Source organism: Antechinus flavipes, chromosome 2 (genome assembly GCF_016432865.1).
Source record: "Antechinus flavipes isolate AdamAnt ecotype Samford, QLD, Australia chromosome 2, AdamAnt_v2, whole genome shotgun sequence".
NCBI lineage: Eukaryota > Metazoa > Chordata > Mammalia > Dasyuromorphia > Dasyuridae > Antechinus > Antechinus flavipes.
In genome coordinates, this window is record NC_067399.1 from 82252794 (window position 1) to 82273498 (window position 20705).

Sequence of the window (20705 nt, forward strand, 5' to 3'; positions counted from 1 at the left end):
CATAATCATTTTGGCTTATCATAATCACAGAAACCTGGTTCCATGTCTCTGACCAACTGGAAGCATCTTTTCTCCTCTCCCTTCTGCTTCCTCCCCTTTACCACTCGTGCCTTCCCTCTGAGATTCCTTCCCATTTACATTGTCTCCATCTTATACATTCAGAGTTGTTGACACATGGTCTCTACCATTAGAATGTGAACTCCATGACAGCAGGGACTCCTTTTTTTGCTTTTTTTGATCCCCAGCACTTAGCACAATGCCTGACGCACAGCAGACCCTTAATAAATGATCCCTTATGGTAACGATGATGCCGAGTATGAGAAAATGAAGGTCAGTACCCAAGTAATGGCAGAGCCAAAGCAGAGATGGAGCAGTACATGAGAGATCACTGTGAAGGCAGATTCAACGGGCCTTGGCAAGAGGTGAGATATGAGGAGATGAGAAAGAAGCACTGAGTCTGGGGTGACACCGAGGCTATGATCTGGATGACTAGGAAAGACTGTGATGCTCTCAGCAGCAATAAGGGAGTTAGAAAGAAGCAGAGATCTGGGATTTGGGGGAGTGGAAAATAAGCAAAATTTTAGACATACTGAATTTAAGAAGTCTATGGATATCTATTATGAGATATCCAACAAGCAGTTGGAGATGAGAGACAAGATGTTAGAAGAGAGTCTGGGATTCATTTGTATAGAGAATAATTAAATCTATGATAATTCTTATTCAATATATGGTTTTATATTATAATGTACCAATACATATTTAAATTTTTCAAACATCTTTATAATGTATTAACTTCACAAATATTTAAATCAAGAAACAGTTGTTTTACTTAAAAATGTGATTCTTTGAAATCCTCAAGAAGCAAAGCCCAGAAATTATAAGCTGTCATACAGAAAATGACTAAGTTGGATCATGGTTATTCCTCCAAATACCACACAATGAAACTTATTCATTATCTAGTAGAGGAAAAGATCCTACTCAGGGGAAATAATGACCCTAAATTTAGTTACTTCAGCAGAGTCTAATGCCAAATCAATAGTTCTGTGATGTTTTGATTAAACTTGATTAAATACTGACATGAAGTGAATTACCATCAACCCTTGAGATTTAAGGAATAGTAACTTACACTTTCCTTTCTGTATATTAAACTATTCAAACTCATATTTCTTTCACTTTCCTGTTTATAAACATTTTCTTTTTAAAATTTAATGTACAAAAAACAGATGGTACAGCCTACTACACCTGGAATGAGAATACTCAAAGTCAGACCTGGTTTTAAATATTTATTAGCTATGTAAACCTGGAAAGTCACTTTTAAAGCTCTGATACCTCTGTTCTCTCACCTTGAAAATGGGTATAATCCGTTATATATAATGGGTATATGTACCTATATACCAGGAAGACTGTGAGAATAAAACCAGAGTATATAAAGTTATATTAATGCTAACTGCTATTATTATTTATGATAATATGAATGATTTACAACTAATACTGTTAACAATGTGAATACTGCTCTTATAAAAATTCTAATTTTATGTACACCAAAGTACAAAAAGCTTATTTTTTAGACTTGAATGAAAATTCAAGTGAATTAGAAGAAAACAAAAAAATAAAATTAGTTTTGAAATGATTTTACAAGATGTTTAAATCATCTTCAAATTTCAACATGGCAAAATGTGTGACTGTCCTAAGCAAATATTCTGCCTATTTCATTGTGAAATTCTTCCCTTATAAAGTCTGGGATAGTCTTCAAAGTATTCTCTGCCTCACATTCCCTGAGCTTTGGTTTTCTTCCTTATTCTCAGGAACAGAATTGAAAACAGTGATGATCAATAACATTTACATTTACATAACAATAACATTAACAATAAAATAAATTGTTTTATTTACCTAAGTTCTTCCTGCCTAAGTACACATGCTTACATTAAGATACATTTTTTAAATCTTACAATCATATAAACAAACTAAAGAGAACTTTTATATCCTCACTTAAAAAGCAGCTTAAAAATCCAGAAGCATGTATCAGTAAGATTTGTGATGTTGAAAAATACAGACACATATACACATACATATGTACGTACCACTGTGATTGGGTAGAGGGGGTTCTGTATAGATAAAAGAAGAACCTTGTTGCCCCCTGATGGATCATCAGTATTTCCTGGCCGAGTGATCCTTTTACTTGTAGAGTAGTTGAAAAAGGCTTGTTGGCCAGCTATATAAACTGGTTCATCAGCAGCAAAGGTAACACACTCTTTGGCACTATCTATGTTTTCAAATTCCACTAGAGCCTGGCGTTTAAATGGCATCATCATCACATAGCTAGTTTCAAAAAAAAAAAAAAAAAAAAGAATAACATGAGTTCATATGTAGTGTCCAGTCTTTTTTATAGTCAGAACAAGTATTAATAGTTTTTGTTCAGTAAAACATCAGATCAGCTTCGACCATTTTTATTCAACACTATCAGGTCATCAGGATGTCCTAGTATCACTCCAAGCAACCAAGGGACACAAGGCAAATAAGATTTTTTAAATTTCCTTTATTATATGGACTGACGACTCCAATTAATACTTTAAGGGTCTCTGATTTCATTAGTATGTGTATTCTTTCTACCAATAAACATCACAACATTTTTACAATTTAGGAAGTTGTCTTTCAGATTTGCTGTTACAATTTAGGAAGTTGTCTTTCAGATTTGCTGTGGCTGAAATATTCATCACCCTGCAGCCAACCTGTGGTGATAATCTTTTCCAAGGTCAGATATATCTTTGTACAAAAACATTAAATCTATTACCAGTCTCATACTCCAAAATTTTCTACATCAACAGCATTTGCCAGAGTTTGTACTCTCTGCTGGCAAAGGTTTCAAGAACCCAGAGTCCCCTACATACCTCAAGAAAAAAGGCTTTCACAGAAGGACAGGTCTAGGAAGGAAGCTCAAAAGTCAGTTCCATTTCTCTACAGACAAGTAAACTGGGGCACAGAGACTTGTCCAATATCACAAAGTTTGTGTCAGGGCATAATCTGAACCCAGGTCTTCTGACTCCAATGTCAATAGTCTTTCCACTGTACCAACAATAATACAATTTATTAAGTGCTTACATGCCAGGAATGAAGTCCTAAGCTTATTCTGGCCTCCCAATTTTAAAAAAAATGGAATTTGGAGAAAGTGAGACAATACATTTAAAAAGTAATTAAACATAAAGGCAGAATACAAGGAAGAAACTAAAAGACTATTTTCCAGAAAGGCAGAGTCTTCAAAAAGAAAGAATGTACAAGAATTTTATAAGAGTCCAAACTCTGTCAAGAAAAAAAGAACAAGGGAAACTAACCTTCTATTGCTACCTATCTGGATATTAATTTTATACCCTATAATATCCTGCCATAATGGTAATAACATACAAATAACATCCTTTGCTTCTTTGGACAAAAGAACCAAATAAGCTAAAGGGCTACAGGATGAATACTATATAGGTCCTATTACACATCTGTTCTTTCTCAGGTGTTTCTATTACTCAGACTAGAAGTAACCAAAATATAAGACCCATAGATTTAAACTGGCATAAACAACTGTAAAAAAAGTCTGCTTTTAAGAATGAGTCTTCTTCTTTTCAGAAATATAACAATTTTAGAATTTTTTTTCATATCATACAGTTTAGCTCTTTATTATGCTGGTTTAGTCTATTTAATATGTGTCTTGTATCCAAGTGTACAACTATCTTAAGGGCAGAACTCTAAATTCTCCAATTGGTGCTCAACAGATACTTCCTGACTGATGTTCAAATGAAAGAATTTGATATAATTACCTATGCACAAAACAGATGGATATTTCCCTCCAAATGGCTCTGCAATTACCTAGCATTGAACAACTATGTACAATTGGTTCTGCTCTTTAAGCATCCTACATTTCATGGATGTTACAATCATTCTAATATCAAATTTGATTTGTTTTCAAAGTTTTTCACATATAATTTTCCCAATACCTTATTTTTGAACAACAATCCTAATATTTTTTAATTATAAAAAAGATACAAAGAGAGGTTTGGATACTAAGGATTAGAGAAATGTGCAAAGCTTCCTGTTTCTTTGCAGCTACTTGCTGAGAATGCACTATCAATACGTTGGCCAATTTATTCCCACAGTTAGTTCAACACCAACAAAAATGTTTCAGTTCAAAAAAGAACTTATTAATTCCAGAGTACCAATACAATGTAGGTCCTGATAAAAAGAAAATCATCCTTGCCTTCTAGGAAGGATGTTTCCATTCTACTTACATTCAAGTCTACTGTCTGTTATGATGACAAATCTGCTTTCATCTAGACTCTTCTCAGAACAGCCCCAAGTAGCTATTTCAACCACAGAGAAAAATCTCTAAGATATTACTCTATCCAAATTCCAAAAGGTCTAAACTGACATGAACCTCCTGGCACCTATTTCAATATTTCAAACATGAGAAAATTGCCCTTGGCTTTCTTTGGTTTCAACATGAACCAACAGTATAGAGACAGAACTATAATATTTTGCAGTAGAGGTGGAGAAGGAAATAACATTTTCTCAAGGATTCAACTTCCATAAGGTTGTTCCATAAGGTTGTACAATAAAAGGCTCAACCTAATTCTATTTTACCACTTCCTTCTGAGCTGTGAACCTAGGCAAGTCCCTTACCTTCTCTGAATTAATATCTCCTCAACTGTAAAAAAGGATAATAATAGCATCTATATCTCAGGGTTTTCAAATGACCAAGTACATAAAGAGTTCTGTGAACTATAATAGGCTATTATAATATCAAATACTGTTTACAGCTTGGTTTAGATCCCAGATGTCTACAAACTAGAAAATGGTTTTGTCAAAAAAAAACCAAAACACCACAAATATAATCAACTTGAATTTCAATTGACTACATTAAGAATAGTGGCACATAGGCATTAAAAATAATTTATTATGCAGTTTGGAATAGAGTTTGGAACAGTATACAGAGAAACATAGATTTAAAGGTAAAAAGGTAAATTTAAAAGGAAGGGGACTCTAGAAGAAACCTAATCCAATCTCCTCATTTTACAGTTGGAGAAACTGAGGTCCAAAAGGTGAATCTTTTGATAAAAATTCCCTGTGCTAACTAATGCATTTTACCATTCACAGAACATTTTCCTCAAAACAATTCTGTTAAACATTTAAAAGTATTAATGCTCCTATTATAAAAAGAAGGAAAATAAGGGTCATTTAGGTTAAATGTTTTGTCCAGGGTTATGTAACTATTAAATCACAAAACCAGGACCAGAAAATAGTTCCCAAGAACCTTCTGGTTATCTATCTAAACTCTACCACAATAGAGTAGAGAGCTAGGGACTCAAGATTGACAAATGGTTATAGATAATCTACACAAAAATGAATTATGATTCATGAAAGAGCTGGCTGCTACAGTTGAGAAGATTATGTAGTCAGAGAACCTGGGTTGAAATCTAGTCTGTGACTGAGCAAGTCATTTAACCTCTCTGGGCCTCAGTTTATTCATCTGCAAAATGAGAGGGATGGACAAAATGGCCTCTAAGTTATCTTCTAGCTTTTTACAGTTCACTAACTCCTTAACTCTCATAATGTGCAACTCTAGTACTCTGCTTTGAACACATAAGTATTTTCACATCCTTGAAATCACCATCATAGGATTTAAGATTCTACAAACCTAATACTTGATTCTTTCCTAGCAAATAATCCTTACATGTCAGGTTTTTTAAAAAAAAAATCCATGACAATTTATAATACACATAAAAATATACATAAATTAGTAATGAGTTCTGCAACTTATTATATGACTTTGAACAAATCATGTGACATTTTTGGGGCTTAGATTGCTAATCTATAAAATGAGAAAACTGGCTGGATGATTTTTCCAAATTCCTGGTCTTTATGAACGAAAATCTAGCATACTGAAAAAATTGACAAATGTGATTATCAAGGCATTGTCAGATATTTGAAAAACTGTGCAGGACTAGAAAGAGATATAGTGGGAATAGAAGAGAACAAAAGTCCCAATTCTCTAAAACTGGGGTGGGATGAGTCTATAAACTATAACCTAGTAAATTTTACTCCTGGAATACCTAGAAAAATTCTGAAACATTAAAGTGATGCTTAGTGAACATTTAGAAAATGAAATAGTAATCCAGAGAGCTACCATATATCTTCATCAAGAAGAGGCTATGCTAGACAAATCTCATGTTCTTTACTTGATAACATAAGCAAATTCAAAAGACAAATGTAGAAAAAGTTTAGATTTTAACCAATAATTCAATAAAATTTCCTGTGATATTCTTGTGGAAAGGTGAAGATATGGTCAAAATAATAGTATAATTAAATGGATTTAGAACTGTTTCAATGAAAGACTCAAAGCATAATTATCAACAGACTGATGTCAGTTTAGAAGATCATCTCCAATGGAATGATTTAGGAACACGTGCTTGGCTCTATGTTGTTTTATATTTCTATCAGTTAATTTGAATAAAGGCATAAATGAAATAATTATTATGTTAGCAGATGATAAAAAGCTGGCAAAGATAATTGTAATAGATCAAAATTCCAAAAAATCTTGACAAGCCAGAATATTGAGCCTAATCTATTATGAAATTTAATAGAAATAGATGTAAAGTCTTATATCTAAAAAATTATAAATGCTGGAGGGACTGCAAGAAAGCAAAACACATCAAAATGCTGCTAATGAAGCTAGGTACAAACTGGTACAAACATTCTGGAAAGCCATTTAGAACTATCACCCAAAAATTACTAATTTGTGCTTATCCATTGATCTAGCAGTCAAAGGCATATATCCCCAAAGACATGAAAAAGAGATGAACCTATACATATAAATATTTGTAGCAGCTCTTTTTGTGGTAATGAAGAATTAGAAACCAAATGTTTGGTTTCTACCAAATGGGGAATGACTAAATAAATTCTATTCTATGAAAGTAATAGAACAAATACTATATGTCATAAAAAAATTATAAAAGGGTTAGTTTCATAGAAATTGAAAAATATATAAACTATATGAATGGAGGATAATTTATAAAGCATTACAAAGAAATAATTTTTAAAGACATAAGAGTGCTAATCAATGAAGCTAGGTACAAACTGGTACAAACATTCTGGAAAGCCATTTAGAACTATCACCCAAAAATTACTAATTTGTGCTTATCCATTGATCTAGCAGTCAAAGGCATATATCCCCAAAGACATGAAAAAGAGATGAACCTATACATATAAATATTTGTATAATACAAATGAATAACCACAATTCCAAAATATTGAAGAAGGTACCCACCTCCTGACACAGATGATGAACTCAAATTACAGAATGAGACAATATATTTACACATAGCCAACATGGGACTTTGCTTGACCATGCTTGACCATATCTATTCGTTACAAGGATTTGTTTTCCTTTTTTTTCCCCATTAACAAAGAGGTAAAAAAGAAAATACTTAATTTTTTAATGACCTATGTGTAAAAAGAAGAAAAAAGGCTAAGGAACTAAAATATACTGAAGTAGAAAGAGCATTAGAAACTAACTTGCATATCAGTTTTTAATGGATTTTTTAAAATACAAACATCTTTTCCTAACCAAATTCATTTTCCAGGGAAGGTGGAAAGATTATAAAAGCCTTAAGCAGAGTTTCACATTTGAAAAAAAAAAATACTATTTTCTCCATTCTTTTTTAAAGGTCCTATGGAAGACTAAGAATTTCCTATGAATTAATTTACCAAAATTGATTTTATAGCCCATGCTGTTATCAGGGTAGATAATCAATGTGAGTTCAGTTTTTCTTTCTCTTAGGGATTAAAGATAACACCTAATTATCATGTAACCTCCAACCCCACCAAAAGTCCTATAGTTAGCTCCAAAACAATCAACTTCACAAGTACAAAAGGAGAAAGGCACAGTTACATATCAATTTATTTTAAAAGACAGAGGAGTTTTCATGGACTGCAAGTTTAGCACAAGTCAACAGGGTGGTGTGGTGACCAAGAAATATAATGTAATCTGAGAATGTATTAAAAGATGTGCAATATCTAAGATGAGGTGAATAAAGTATTTCTGTATTCTGCTTTGATTAGATGAAAAACATTTTAGAAAGGACACTGGAAACTTAGAATGTGTCCAAAGGAGCTCAGGTAAGGAAAGGGCAAATTCAAGTAATATGAGGATTAATTGAAGAAATTGAAGAAAATTATTCTAGAAAACTTAGGTGGAACATGATAGCTGTCTTCAAGTTTTGAAAAGACCAGTCAGTGGAAAGAGGGCTAAACTTTTTCTTCTTCCAAAAACTAGGAACTAAGAACAACAAGTGGAAATTGCAAAGGGGCAATCTTCATTTAAGAAAAAGCTTCCTAAAAACTAAAGCTTCTGAAGAGTGGAATGGGTTGCCCCAATCTGATTCTTCTCCTACCAGTAGCCTCCACTGAAGGCCTTCAAGCAAAGGCTGGATTGGATGAGTGCTTACAAGATATTCTATAAAAGGGACTCTTGCTCAGTTATGGTAAGTAAGGCTACTTGGCATCTGAAGTCCCTTTCACCTCTAAGGTATTTTAAATCTTGGCTCTTCATATCCTTTCCAGCTCTAAATCTATGTTCCCCCAGATGAAATATGCCTACTTTCAGAGGGAAGGAAAACCAAAGTATACTAAAACCCCACAAGTACTGATTTAAAGAATTCTAAAACTAAGTCACATTCAAATTTATCTATTATGTTAAGGCACTACAGACCTCTTCCAATAATTCAACTTATTTGCAGTTATTGTCAATTGTACATACCATATTGTTCCAAATTTTTCAAGAGCCTCCACAAGGTCTGCTTCCACAACTGATTCACACAGCCCTCGAACATGAACAACAGGAGAAACAGAAACTTTATGATGACTTCCACCTGCCTCCTAGCAAAGGAAAAATAAATTTCTCATTATATCTTTTAAAATCTAATTACCATGCTTTTATAAATTTAATTTTGTTTTTAAAAACTTAAATCATACTCTCAATTGAAGAATTAATAAGATTACTTAAGAGAAAATTATTCAGTTAAACACTGGGTTTTTCAAACTTCTCAATAACATTATCTCAACTTGAAAGCAAAACAAAATTACTTTAGAATTCAACTTTGCTTTCAGAGAATTGCAGATACTATTTCAAATATATATTTTTATATAAAGACATTATCTCTAGATGTTACATCTATTTTAAATTCATCCCGTTTCCCTCAAAATTGTAATTCTTCAAGTCAACTGCCCTTTAGTACCAAAAATTCCATTTTTGTCCCGCATAGCGTTAAGTAATACCATACCACTCAAGATGATGACATACTTTCAGTTGCTTTTCTCCTATGGTAGTAATGAATTTCTCATTATCATTAATCAATTAACTAGGGATTAATCACTTCCATTACCATATGAGAATAGTTCACTTAGGGACCAATTTGCAGGACAACCTATAATTCATGTTTCTATCTTTCATGATGAGTATTAAAAACTCAAACCTACTATCAGTCATTGGAAAAGAATTATAAAGTATTTGAGCTAGAAACGTTAAAAAAAAAAAGATTATCTAGTTCAAACTTCTCATTTTATATATAAGGAAACTTGGGTTTAGAGGGGAGAGAAGGAAATGGAAAGAAATGAAGCATTTACAGTATAAATAGGAAGCTACACAAATTAGCAGTCTAGGTCTAGGTTCTTATTCTCAGTTCAATGTTCTTTATACCACAGCACACAGCCTCTAATTCTTTGTTTGATTCCTCTATGAAAATAATATCCTTCCCCTAAATGGGATATTATGGATCTTTGAACACAAACTACTTAAATATAAAGATAGAGTTTCAAAAATGCTGAATGTAAAATAAATTATAAGAACTAGAACTGGAAAGGACCCCAGTAAGCAAAATTACTACAGCTGGTCATTCTACAAGTTGGGAAAATAGGACTTTAGGAATTTAAAAAAAAAAAAAAAAAAGACCTGATCAACAGTATACAGTTGAATTTGAAACCAGATCCTTTGTTTCTAAACCCAGCATTCTTTCCATTTATTTATAGATGATACCTGTTGCTGATCACTGCAGTGATCTTCCTTTGCACTGATGCAAAACTTAGTCTTTCCATTCATTTGTCCCTTAAAAATATTTGGAACCACAAAATCTCAATTACATAAATCAGTAGTCAATAAAACAACATGGTACTGGTTTAAAAATAACAAAGTAAGCCTGTGAAACTGAGTAGAAAAGAACTAGAAGCAAAAGTAATAGCACAATGAATATGTGTCAGGCATTATAGACACAAAGACAAAAATCCCTTCAAGAAGCTTAAATTCTATTAGGGGAAACGTGCATAAATAAAAACAAAACACAAAGTATTTTCAGTATAGGTACTAGCAGATGGAGAGAAGAGCATCAGAAAAGACTTCATGTAGAACATTTCATTTAAGTTGAAATATGAAGGGAGCTAGGGATTCTAAGAGAAAAGGACATTCCAGGAATTAAGACAATCTGTGAAAGGCAAGGAGAATGGGAAATATAATGTTGTATAGAAGAAACATGACAGAGATCAGCTTTGCTGGATTAGACTATGTGCAAAATAATGAGTAAAATAATAAAAATATAGTGAAAAGATCTAAATGCTAAACAAAGTATCTTATAGATTCAACAGACTGTTAGTAAATCTCCAAACTCTAGCAAGGAAATGATACATTCAAACATAGGTTTTAGAACACCAATTATTTGAACAGGTATATGGAGAATGTACTAAAGAAGAGAGAAAATAAAAGGGAAGTCAATTCACAAGTTATTACAATAGTCCAGGAAATTGTTAATAAAAGCCTGAATTAGGTTGGTAAATAATATGGAACTGACACAAATAGAAGACCAACAACTTTTTTCCTCATGGATAAGTAGTAATAGGATTTTTTTTTAATTGCTAAATATCAATGACCATATCAAAAATGCTATAAATCACTAATAAAAATTCAAAGTAAAACAACTCTGAGATATCAGTTCATACCCATCAAATTGGCAAAGATGATTAAAGATAAATAATCAATGTAGGAAAGGTTATAGAAAATAAGAATATTAACAGAAAAATACTAATATACTGTTGGTAAAGTTGTGAATTGGTTCGACTGTTTTTGGAAAACAATTAGGAATTATACTTTTCAAAAGTGACTAAGATGGTACCCTTAAATCCAGAGGACCTGAGTTTAAATCCAACCTTAGACACTTAATACTTCCTAGCAGTGTGACTCTGGGCAAGTCACTTAATCCCAATTGCCTCAGGGAAAAAAAAAAGTAGCTAAACTACTCATTCAAGTCCTTTAACCTTTGAGCATATCAAACCTTTGAGCAAGATCAAAGGCAGAAAAGTCCAAAACATTTATTTAATCATACTATAGGCACCTTGCTATTTGTTCTTCCATTGTTCCCTGCTCCTCACTTAGAAAATCACCTAACTTCATAGACCATGGCCCATCTACCCTGAGAGAGTGAATCCACTCAACTGAGTTTAGTGATTAGGATTAGTGAATGATTGTAAATTTACCTGTCTGAACCAAACCATGCTATGTATCATATCTCATGTAGCCATGTACCTTGAGCTATTTGCCATTTGCCCTCTCCAAACCAGATGACTGATTGTATCAATAAATCAACAAATAATTATTTAATAAATATTATGAACCCAGTACTGTTAGCAGTGTGAGGATACAAATGAAATATGAAGACATGCTCTTGTTTTAACTTCATATGTATAATGGGTAAAGTGTTTCATGTCTTCTCAATGGGTAGGGGCTAGAAGAGGAGAGATATTTGGAATTGATTTTTTTTTAAAGACATGGTCATGCTTTCAAAAAATTTATCATCTAATCAGGAAAATGAGACAAACAATCCATTAATTGACTACTATATGTTGTTCTGAGGGAAACATACAAATTTAAGTACATGTCAATAAACATTTATTATGCACTTATTATGTGTCGAGGACTGTTGCTAAATATATACAAAGTAATACAAGATAATTGTGGAAGAGGGAAAGGGCAAAAAGGATCCACTAGCAGATATAATTTTTAAAAGTATCTTTTAGAAGGTAGCATAAGCTAGGTTTTATAGGATAATACATCAGAAAACTAAGTATTTAATAGTTTTATGGTAGCAAAAAAAAAAAAAACCAGAAACAAAGTCAACTGAAAAATGATTATATTATGATAAAGGAATGTCAAAGTATTATTGTTCCATAAAAAATAAGAAATTCAGAAAAACACTAGAAGATTTGTATTAACTATTGCAGAGAGAAGTAAAAAAAAATTTATGTGTATGTATGTGTGTGTATACATATATACACATATATGTATACACACACACACACACACAAAAATGAACTAACTAAAAGTTAGCCAAAGCAATTAATTGCAATTATTAAACTGGTTCCAGAGAAGAGATAATGAGGCTCACTTTCCTCCTCTCAGGAGAGGAAATAGCATTTAGGTAAAGAATATTATAAACACTAAGAAACAGAGTAGGTAGGCCTATATGGGTTTATCAGACTCTAAGCAATATTCTTTGGATTTTGTATAAAACCATTCTAGAAAAAAATCAAGGAATCATTTAAAAATTTATTAAGCATCTTCTATGTTCCAGGCACTGTGCTAAGTGTTGAGAATACAAAAAAAGGCAAAAGACAGTCTCGGCCCTCACAATCTAAAGTGGGAGACAACATGCAAAGAAGCACACACAATGCAAGCTTTAGGCAGGATAAATTAACAAAAGGAAGACACTGGAATAAAGAAGGATTGGGGAAGGCATCCTGTTAGGACTTAAAAGGAAGCAAGTAGTTGGAATCAAGGACAGAGGCATTTCAGGCATAGGGGACAGTTAGGGAAAAAAGTCCAGAACTAAGGGATGAAATTTGTCTTGTTTATGTAACAGCCAGAGGGCCAGTATTACTAGATCCAAGAGTAAGGGGGAAGGAGTGTTAATAATTGGAAAGATAAGAAGTGGCTAACAAGGACTTGAAGCCAAAGAAAGCATTTTGAACTTGCTCCTGGAGGCAATAAGGAAGCCAATGGACCAGTTGACTTGATCCAAATGACCTTTTAGGAAAATCACTTTCATGGCTGAATTTAGGAGAGGGAGACAGAGGAAAAACTTGAGGCAAACAGACCTACCAGCAAGCTATTGCAATAATCCAGGGATGAGGTGATGAGGACTTGTATTAGTATAGAAACAAACAGAAGAGAAAAGAGGGCGTAATTGAAAAATATTGCAAAAGTGAAAATAAGAGCTCTGGGCAATAGTTTGGATCTGGGAAATGAGAAATAGCCATGAGTCCAAAATGACTCCAAGATTGTGAGCCTAAGGTACTGGAAGGGCTATCTTACCCTCTATAGTTATGGGGAGAGGGAAGGAGTTTGTTAAGAAGGAGTTATTTTGAAAATGTTGAATTTAAGATGTCTACTGGACAGAATAGCACAAAAGGCAGTTTTGAAAATCAGCAGCATAAAGATGGTAATTACATTCATGGGAACTGATAAAATCACCAAGTAGTAGAGAGGATGACAAGAGGACAGCCCAAGACAGCACTCTAAGGGGCACTTACAATTAGAAGACATAGATGGAGAAAGATCCTGCAAAAGGGACATAGAAGAATGGTCAGAGGAGAACCAGGAGAGAGTGATATCCCAAAAACCTTGGAGAAAAAAAGAATATCAAAGAAAGAGTGATCAACAATGTTAAAAGTGACTGAGAAGTCAAGGAGAATGGGTCACCTGATATGACAACTAAAATATCATTAGTAACTCTAGAGAGTGTAGTTTTGGTGAAATAGTAGGAAGCCAGATTTTAAGGAGTAAGAAAAGACTAAAAAGAAAAAAAAGTGGAGGCACCTATTATAAACAATCTCTTTTTCAAGAGTTTAATTATAAAGGGTTGGTTGATAATGGAAATGGGAAAATGAAATGAGTGGTTTTTTGTTTTTTTGTTTTTTTTTTTCAGAATGAGAGATACATGGGCATATTTGTAAACAGCAGAAAAAAAAAACAGAGAGAGATTGAAAATGAGTGAAAGAGTAAGGGTGATGGAAGGTACGATGTGTTGGAAGATATGAGATGGAATAGCATCCCTTGAACAAGTAGGGATCAGCCTTGAAAGGAGTGAGGAGTAAGAAAGAACAATAGATCAAATGGTGACAATAAAGCCCAGATCACTACAAGGAAACTATCACAATCCTGGGTATTAGGAAGGTGTCCAACCAGGAAGATCAATACAGAAGGTTCACAGGTCATGTATAAGGCAGAGGGAACAAGCATTGACTAGCACTTGAATGTTGCTGTGTTACACTGACCTTGAAGTCACTAAGGAGAGCCTGCTTATCTATGTAATGATTCTGGAGCCTAGTGCTCTATAACAAGGAAGGAAGCCTAGAACTGGAAAGATGTCCCAGTTAAATACTGGGGCCAAGACATGAGTCAGAGATAGGCCTAAAGTTTGGTCACTAGTCTCTCAGCACACTGACAGCAGTTCTCTACTAGAACTCAGATCAGGAGAAAGCTGCAGCTGTGTTGCCCAGATTCAAAAGTGGAAACAAAAGCCTATATATAAAGTGCAGACCAAGAAGGCATCTCTAATTCAGACATTCAGTGCAACACCAATTTAGAACGTAAGACAAAATTATATCAAAATTAAACCAAAGGAACAAAAAGTTAAGGACTTCAAGTAAAATAATTTTTAAAAGTAAGAATAAAGGAGTCTGATATTACCATACTACAAAGTATATCATAAAACAATAACCATCAACATTTTTGGTACCAGTTAAAATTGAAAATTTGATCAATGGAAAAATTGGGTAACAAAATCCAAAGAATATTGCTTAGAGTCTGATAAACCCATATAGGCCAACAACTATGATAAAGACTTCTTATTTCAAAAGAATTTATGAGAAAAAAAGGTAAAAATTAGCATATTGCAGCATATATCAAATGGACTTATGACCTAATTTAAAAGATCATTTTTTTTTAAAAAAATAGTACTGGTCAACACTAGAAAGATAGGAATGGAAAAAGGTGTTTTCCCTAATTATGGTAAGGAAAGAATTCTTAACAAAACAAAGATTAGGGGCAATCAATAGAACAGGCAATTCTGATTCCATAAAATTAAAAGGATTTTGCATAAACAAAATCAGTAGAACAAGAATCAGCTACTTGAGAAAAATTCCCACGGTAGACATCTCTGATGATAAAAGTCTATTTGTTAAGATACATAGGAAATTTAGAGAAATATTTAAGAACAAGAGCCATTTATTCAAAGAAACATTGTTAAAGATATGAAAGGTATTTTTCCTTTAAAAAAACGCAAGCTAATAACAACAGTATGAAGGGACAGAAATGAGGACTAGATCTATGATTTCATTAGTAAAGGGTACTCCCAAGAGAGGAATTTCCCTCCCCCATTATGATCAGCCCCTCCCTTCTTTATATCTTATAGTCTTTCAAAATTGCCTAGGATCACTAAGAGATTAAGTGCCAGTATGTCAGCAGCAGAACTTAAATCCAGATCATACTGACTTAGAGGCTAATTTACCATAAGTAAGAAAAAAATCTAAATCACTATTAACAACAACAACAACAACAAAAACACAACAAATTAAAACAGCTTTGAGATTTCATTTCATATCTATAAGTTGGAGAAGGAGAAAAAAGGAGACAAAAAAAATGACAATCAATGAAGGGGCTGTTGGAAAACAAGTATACTAATACAACAATGCAGAAGCTATAAACAGGTCCAACCATTCTGGAAAACTATTTAAAATTATGTCCTTAAAGTCATTGACTGTACACATCCTTTGACCCAGCAATACTAGGCAAATATTACAAAAAGGTCAAAAGAAAGCAGGAAAGGGCCAAGTTCACAAAAATGTTTACATAAATATTTTGGGGCAGGGGGTAGAAAAAAACTGGAAACAAGTAAATGGTCATCAAGTAGTGAATGACTAAATAAATTATGGTATATGAATATAATGGAATATTATTGAACTTTTAAAAAATAACAGAAACTAAGAATTCTAATAAAAGGTAAAATAAGCAGAACTAAGAGAATAACTTGAAAGATGACCACAATAGTATAAAGGAAAATATTGAATGACTTCAGAATCCTTATAGTGAATGATCATTAAATTTAGAACACTGATCCTGAAGATCATCTCATGCTTCATGAGTAGATGAGGACAATGATTCACATATTTTTGGAGAAAAGCTAATATGCAAATTTATTTTGCTTGACTATATATGTTTGTTACATAGGTCTATTAAAAGGGGAGTCCAGAATAATATAACAATTTCCAACCATTGTGCTTCTAGTTCTACACTAGGACCAAATGGAACAAGTTCAATACCCTTTCCAAGAAACATTCTCAAATACTTAAGAACATCTTCTACAAGTTCTCTTTAGGTCTTTTCTTCTCCCTGCTAATCATACCAGGTCTTCAACTGACCTTCATGTAGTTTGTCTCTCCTTTCCCTATGTTAGTCACCCTCTTCTAGACACTCTTCAGCTTCCCTATACATGTTTGAAATATGATGCTCATAGCACTTGATATCTGTGGTTGCTGAGTCATTTTTCAGTCATATCTGACTCTTCATAAACCCATCTGGGATTTTCTTGGCAAAGATACTGGAGTGCTTTCCTAATTCCTTCTCCAGTTCATTTTACAGATGAGGAAACTGAGGCAAACAATTAAATGACTTACCAAGGGTCACACAGCTACCAAGTGTATCAGGCCAGATTTGGATGATTATCACCCAATATAGTACATTCCCTATAATCTTCCTTGCCTTAGAATTATTTGTTGTAACTATTTGCCCACTCAACTGTAAGCTCCCTGTGGATAGGGATCTTTCTCATTCATCCTACTAACCTGTCCTATGCGCTCAACATATACTAGACAATTCAGTGAGGACTACATAAATGATCACTGATTGTTCGGTTGATTGAAATTCTATACCCCAAAGCTATTAGAATACTGAAAAAATGCACTTTCTCAATTGATTCTAAGTTCTTTTAGGAAAGTTCCGGGACACTATCTTAGGTTTCCTCCCAGGCTTGCGAGAAAACTACTTCCTCTAATCATTTTTTTCCCACATTGAATGTAGATATTCAGTAAACCAGTCCCAACCAGTTACTTAAACTCTTTTGATTTGAAATATGTCTCTTCAATGATAAAGTTTAAGTTCTGTTATTTTCGCCCAACTCTTCAGCAACCTGAGAATCCTCAGCTTAGAGACTAAAGAGAGATGTAATTCTGGACTGTCTGAGCCTCTATCTTAGTTATATAAGATTAAGGCCAGACCTTTTAAAAGCCTCTTCCAGGTCAGGTAAATGGCATAGGGGATAAAGTACATCTTCCTGAGTTCAAATCTGGTCCCCATATGATTTTAGGCAAGTCACTTTAACCCTGTTTGCCTTAATTCCTCACTTACAAAATAGATGGAGAAGGAAATAGTGAATTATTACAGTATCTTTGCCAAGAAAACCCCAAATTGGGTCACAAGGAATGGGACACAACTGAAACAAGTGAATTTTTAAAATGCCTTCCAACTCTAAATGTATGATTCCACAATCTACTAATGTTCAATTCAAAATAGCAAAATCCAGTCTTTTTATAGTTTAGCTCAATTGTCAAACGAAAAGGAAAGATCCAGAATAAAAACCATTATCAGATTTTAACAAGTAACTGCTTCAAATTTTTAAAAACCACCCAAGACTATCATTTTATAAAATTTTAGAATGTATATTTTAAAACACATGCCTTTCTAAATGAAAATTCTGACTAATTTCTTTATTCTTATATTTTCCTAACTTTATGCTTATTAATAGCTTTTCTTTTAAAAAATTGTTATAAAACCTTAAGTCATACCTGTCTTTTCTCACTGAAACTTACCTAAGACTTGCTACATATACACACACACACACACACACACACACACACACACACACACAAAGTAGAAATTAAATTTATAAATGAGAATTTATTTCTAGGAACAGTGATAATATATTTCACAATAACTAAACAAATTCTACAAGTTTGAAATAAAATACAAAGGGTCAAAATATTTTACAAATACAGAGCTTTATGACACAAAACAAGGAGTATATCTGAACTATAAGTCTCCATGCTATGATTACCTCTTCTGCACAATGCTGTAGCATGTTGCCAAGAATAGGTCATGTATAAGAAGCATTAAAGACATATTCAAGAAAGTATGTGAAAATGACTCCAAGATGAAAATTCCCTATGAAGAATTTATAGAAGGACATGGGCAAAAATCTCACAAGATAAAATTGCCTGTATTTATTATCAATATATACATGCATCCATGGAGAAGGAAATGACAAACCACTCCAATGTCTTTGCCTCCCCGCCCCCAAAAAAACCCAAATGAGGTCATGAAGAATCAGATACGAATAAAAACTACCACACAACAACAAAATCATATATATGTGTATCTTTATATGTTCATAACAAGGTATATAGATACACAGATATAGACATGTGAGAGGCACATCTCTAAATGAAGATGTGTACTAACATTTTTCTTCAATACATACACACATAAGGAGGGAAAATAAAAATTTTCAACAAAGTTGTTTTGATAATGATTGAAGTTTATTTCTAATATTATATGTAAAAAATTTTCACATCTTGACAACTAAAACTAATAAATTTTATTTAAGCTTTTACATAAATTGGGGACTTTTGTCCCCAATTTTTCCTTTCTTTTTTGAACAGAAAAATCAATTCCAGTTACTTATCTAAACCCATTCTTAACCAGTCAGATAAAACAATATTCATATTATCACTATTAATCCTTTAAAGAACAAAAAAATTTTTTTTAATAAGGCTTACAGGAAAAACATAAAAATAGCACTGGTTTTACAGTTTATATTTTAAATGTAATAAATTTCACTATAAAATAACTTGAAAATAAAAATTGAAGATAGGAGATAAAATTCTATTACCTGACCACGTCATATTAAATACTATAGTTGAAAATTTTTTAGTAACACAAACACTGTAATTCCCAGCATCACAATGGAAATACAATTTTCGATCAAAATAAATTTTCTTACAAAGAAATGGATTCCAGAACCAATTAAAAGTTCTTACAAAATCTGATCTTTAACCTAGAGTTTCTTGTTTAATAATAACCAAGACCTTGGTTTATTCCGTTAAAAACTGTATTTCTAGAAAAGGGAAAGTTGAAAACTTACCTAGGCTAAGCAAATTAGAGCTGGCAAAAGAATTTTAGTTAGGTCCATGATATATCAAACCAGTATTTTCTGACATTAGCATATATAGATGCTTTTGTATGAGGGAATGGTTATCTTCTCTAATACCAACCTAAGAGCAAACAATTCCAAATACCTCAGCTTCCCTGAATAATAGTGAATCTATTCTTAATCAGTTTCTCTCAACTTGAGAGCTTCACTTGTAACAATTCTATTTAAGTACCAAATTCCAAGAGAAATTTTGGATTTCATTACCTCTTTTTGGGGTGGGAGGGTTCTTGACAAAGATAGTGAAGTATTTTGGCATTTTCTTCTCCAGATCATTTTATAGAAGAGGAAGCTGAAGCAAATAGGGCTAAATGACTTGCCCAGGGTGACACAGCTAGTGTCTGAGACAGCATTTGAACTCAGGAAGATAAGTCTCCCTGATTTCAAGCCCAATACTTGGGAACAATGCTACTGGAACAGTGAATTTTAGTTAAACATTGTTATTATGTGTAATTGAAAAAAGTATGTAAGAATTTTAACTTACAAAAAATAAAGTATATCTGAAGCCCTCAAATCAGGAGGAATTCATTAACACAAAAGAAAAGAAAAATGGACTACTATGTTAAAAAAACAGATTAGAATAATTAAAATTACTGTATAATTCCACATAAATCCAACCCAGTATCATCTTTGTATTTCATTTTTAGCTTAGCTCTTTGCTGATCTATAATGTCTGTCTAAAACACATGGATTGATATATTAATCCAATGAGGCAACCCATTCAACTGAATATCATGGTTGGACATTAGACATTGTCCAACTATTTATTTTTCCTATGTAGATGTTGGGCAGTCATTGATAAAGGAAATTCCCCTCTTCTGTTGCTAGATAAAATCAGCAAAATATTATACCCCAAATCCCACAAGTCTTTACAATGCTTCAGCAATATTCTCAAGACAGAGAAGATGGCATCAAGATAAAGAATGTAACATACATTTTTCAATACATGTCCAATATGAGATTCTGTTTTGCTTGAATATGAACTACGAATACTTGTTACAAAGGTTTTGATGCCCCTCATTTTTTCTGTAGAAGGGATGTGGAAAGGAGAAATAGTTGTTAAAAGGGGGTAAAATAAATGTTTGTTAACTGGGGTGGGGGAGTGAAATACATGTTTGTCATCTAATTTTTAAAGAGTGTGTCCACAAGTATTAGTGATTATGGACCAAAAAAAAAAAAAAAAAAGTGGAAGAAATAATAGTCAGATCAGGTTCTAAGATCAGCTCTAGTCCAAGCTTTCTCATTCTTCCTTTTCAATCTTTCCCCTCCAGAGATACTCAATTCCCAAAACTAGTCTACCGACATCTAACCTCTACCCCAATCCACTCTACTATTAAACACTAACCAGGTGCAACAATATGG

At 33.0% G+C, this 20705-nt stretch overlaps 1 protein-coding gene across 1 annotated transcript in view; it reads right to left on the reverse strand.

Annotated features, from left to right (window-relative positions):
• The window catches only part of HNRNPLL (heterogeneous nuclear ribonucleoprotein L like), a 49178-nt gene that overhangs the window by 23296 nt on the left and 5177 nt on the right, over positions 1 to 20705 (reverse strand). The window contains exons 2-3 of the mRNA XM_051975146.1: positions 8798 to 8916; positions 2082 to 2319 (exon numbers count right to left, since the gene is read on the reverse strand). Of these exons, the coding sequence (XP_051831106.1) occupies positions 2082 to 2319; positions 8798 to 8916 (357 nt within the window). The remainder of the gene's footprint in view (positions 1 to 2081; positions 2320 to 8797; positions 8917 to 20705) is intronic.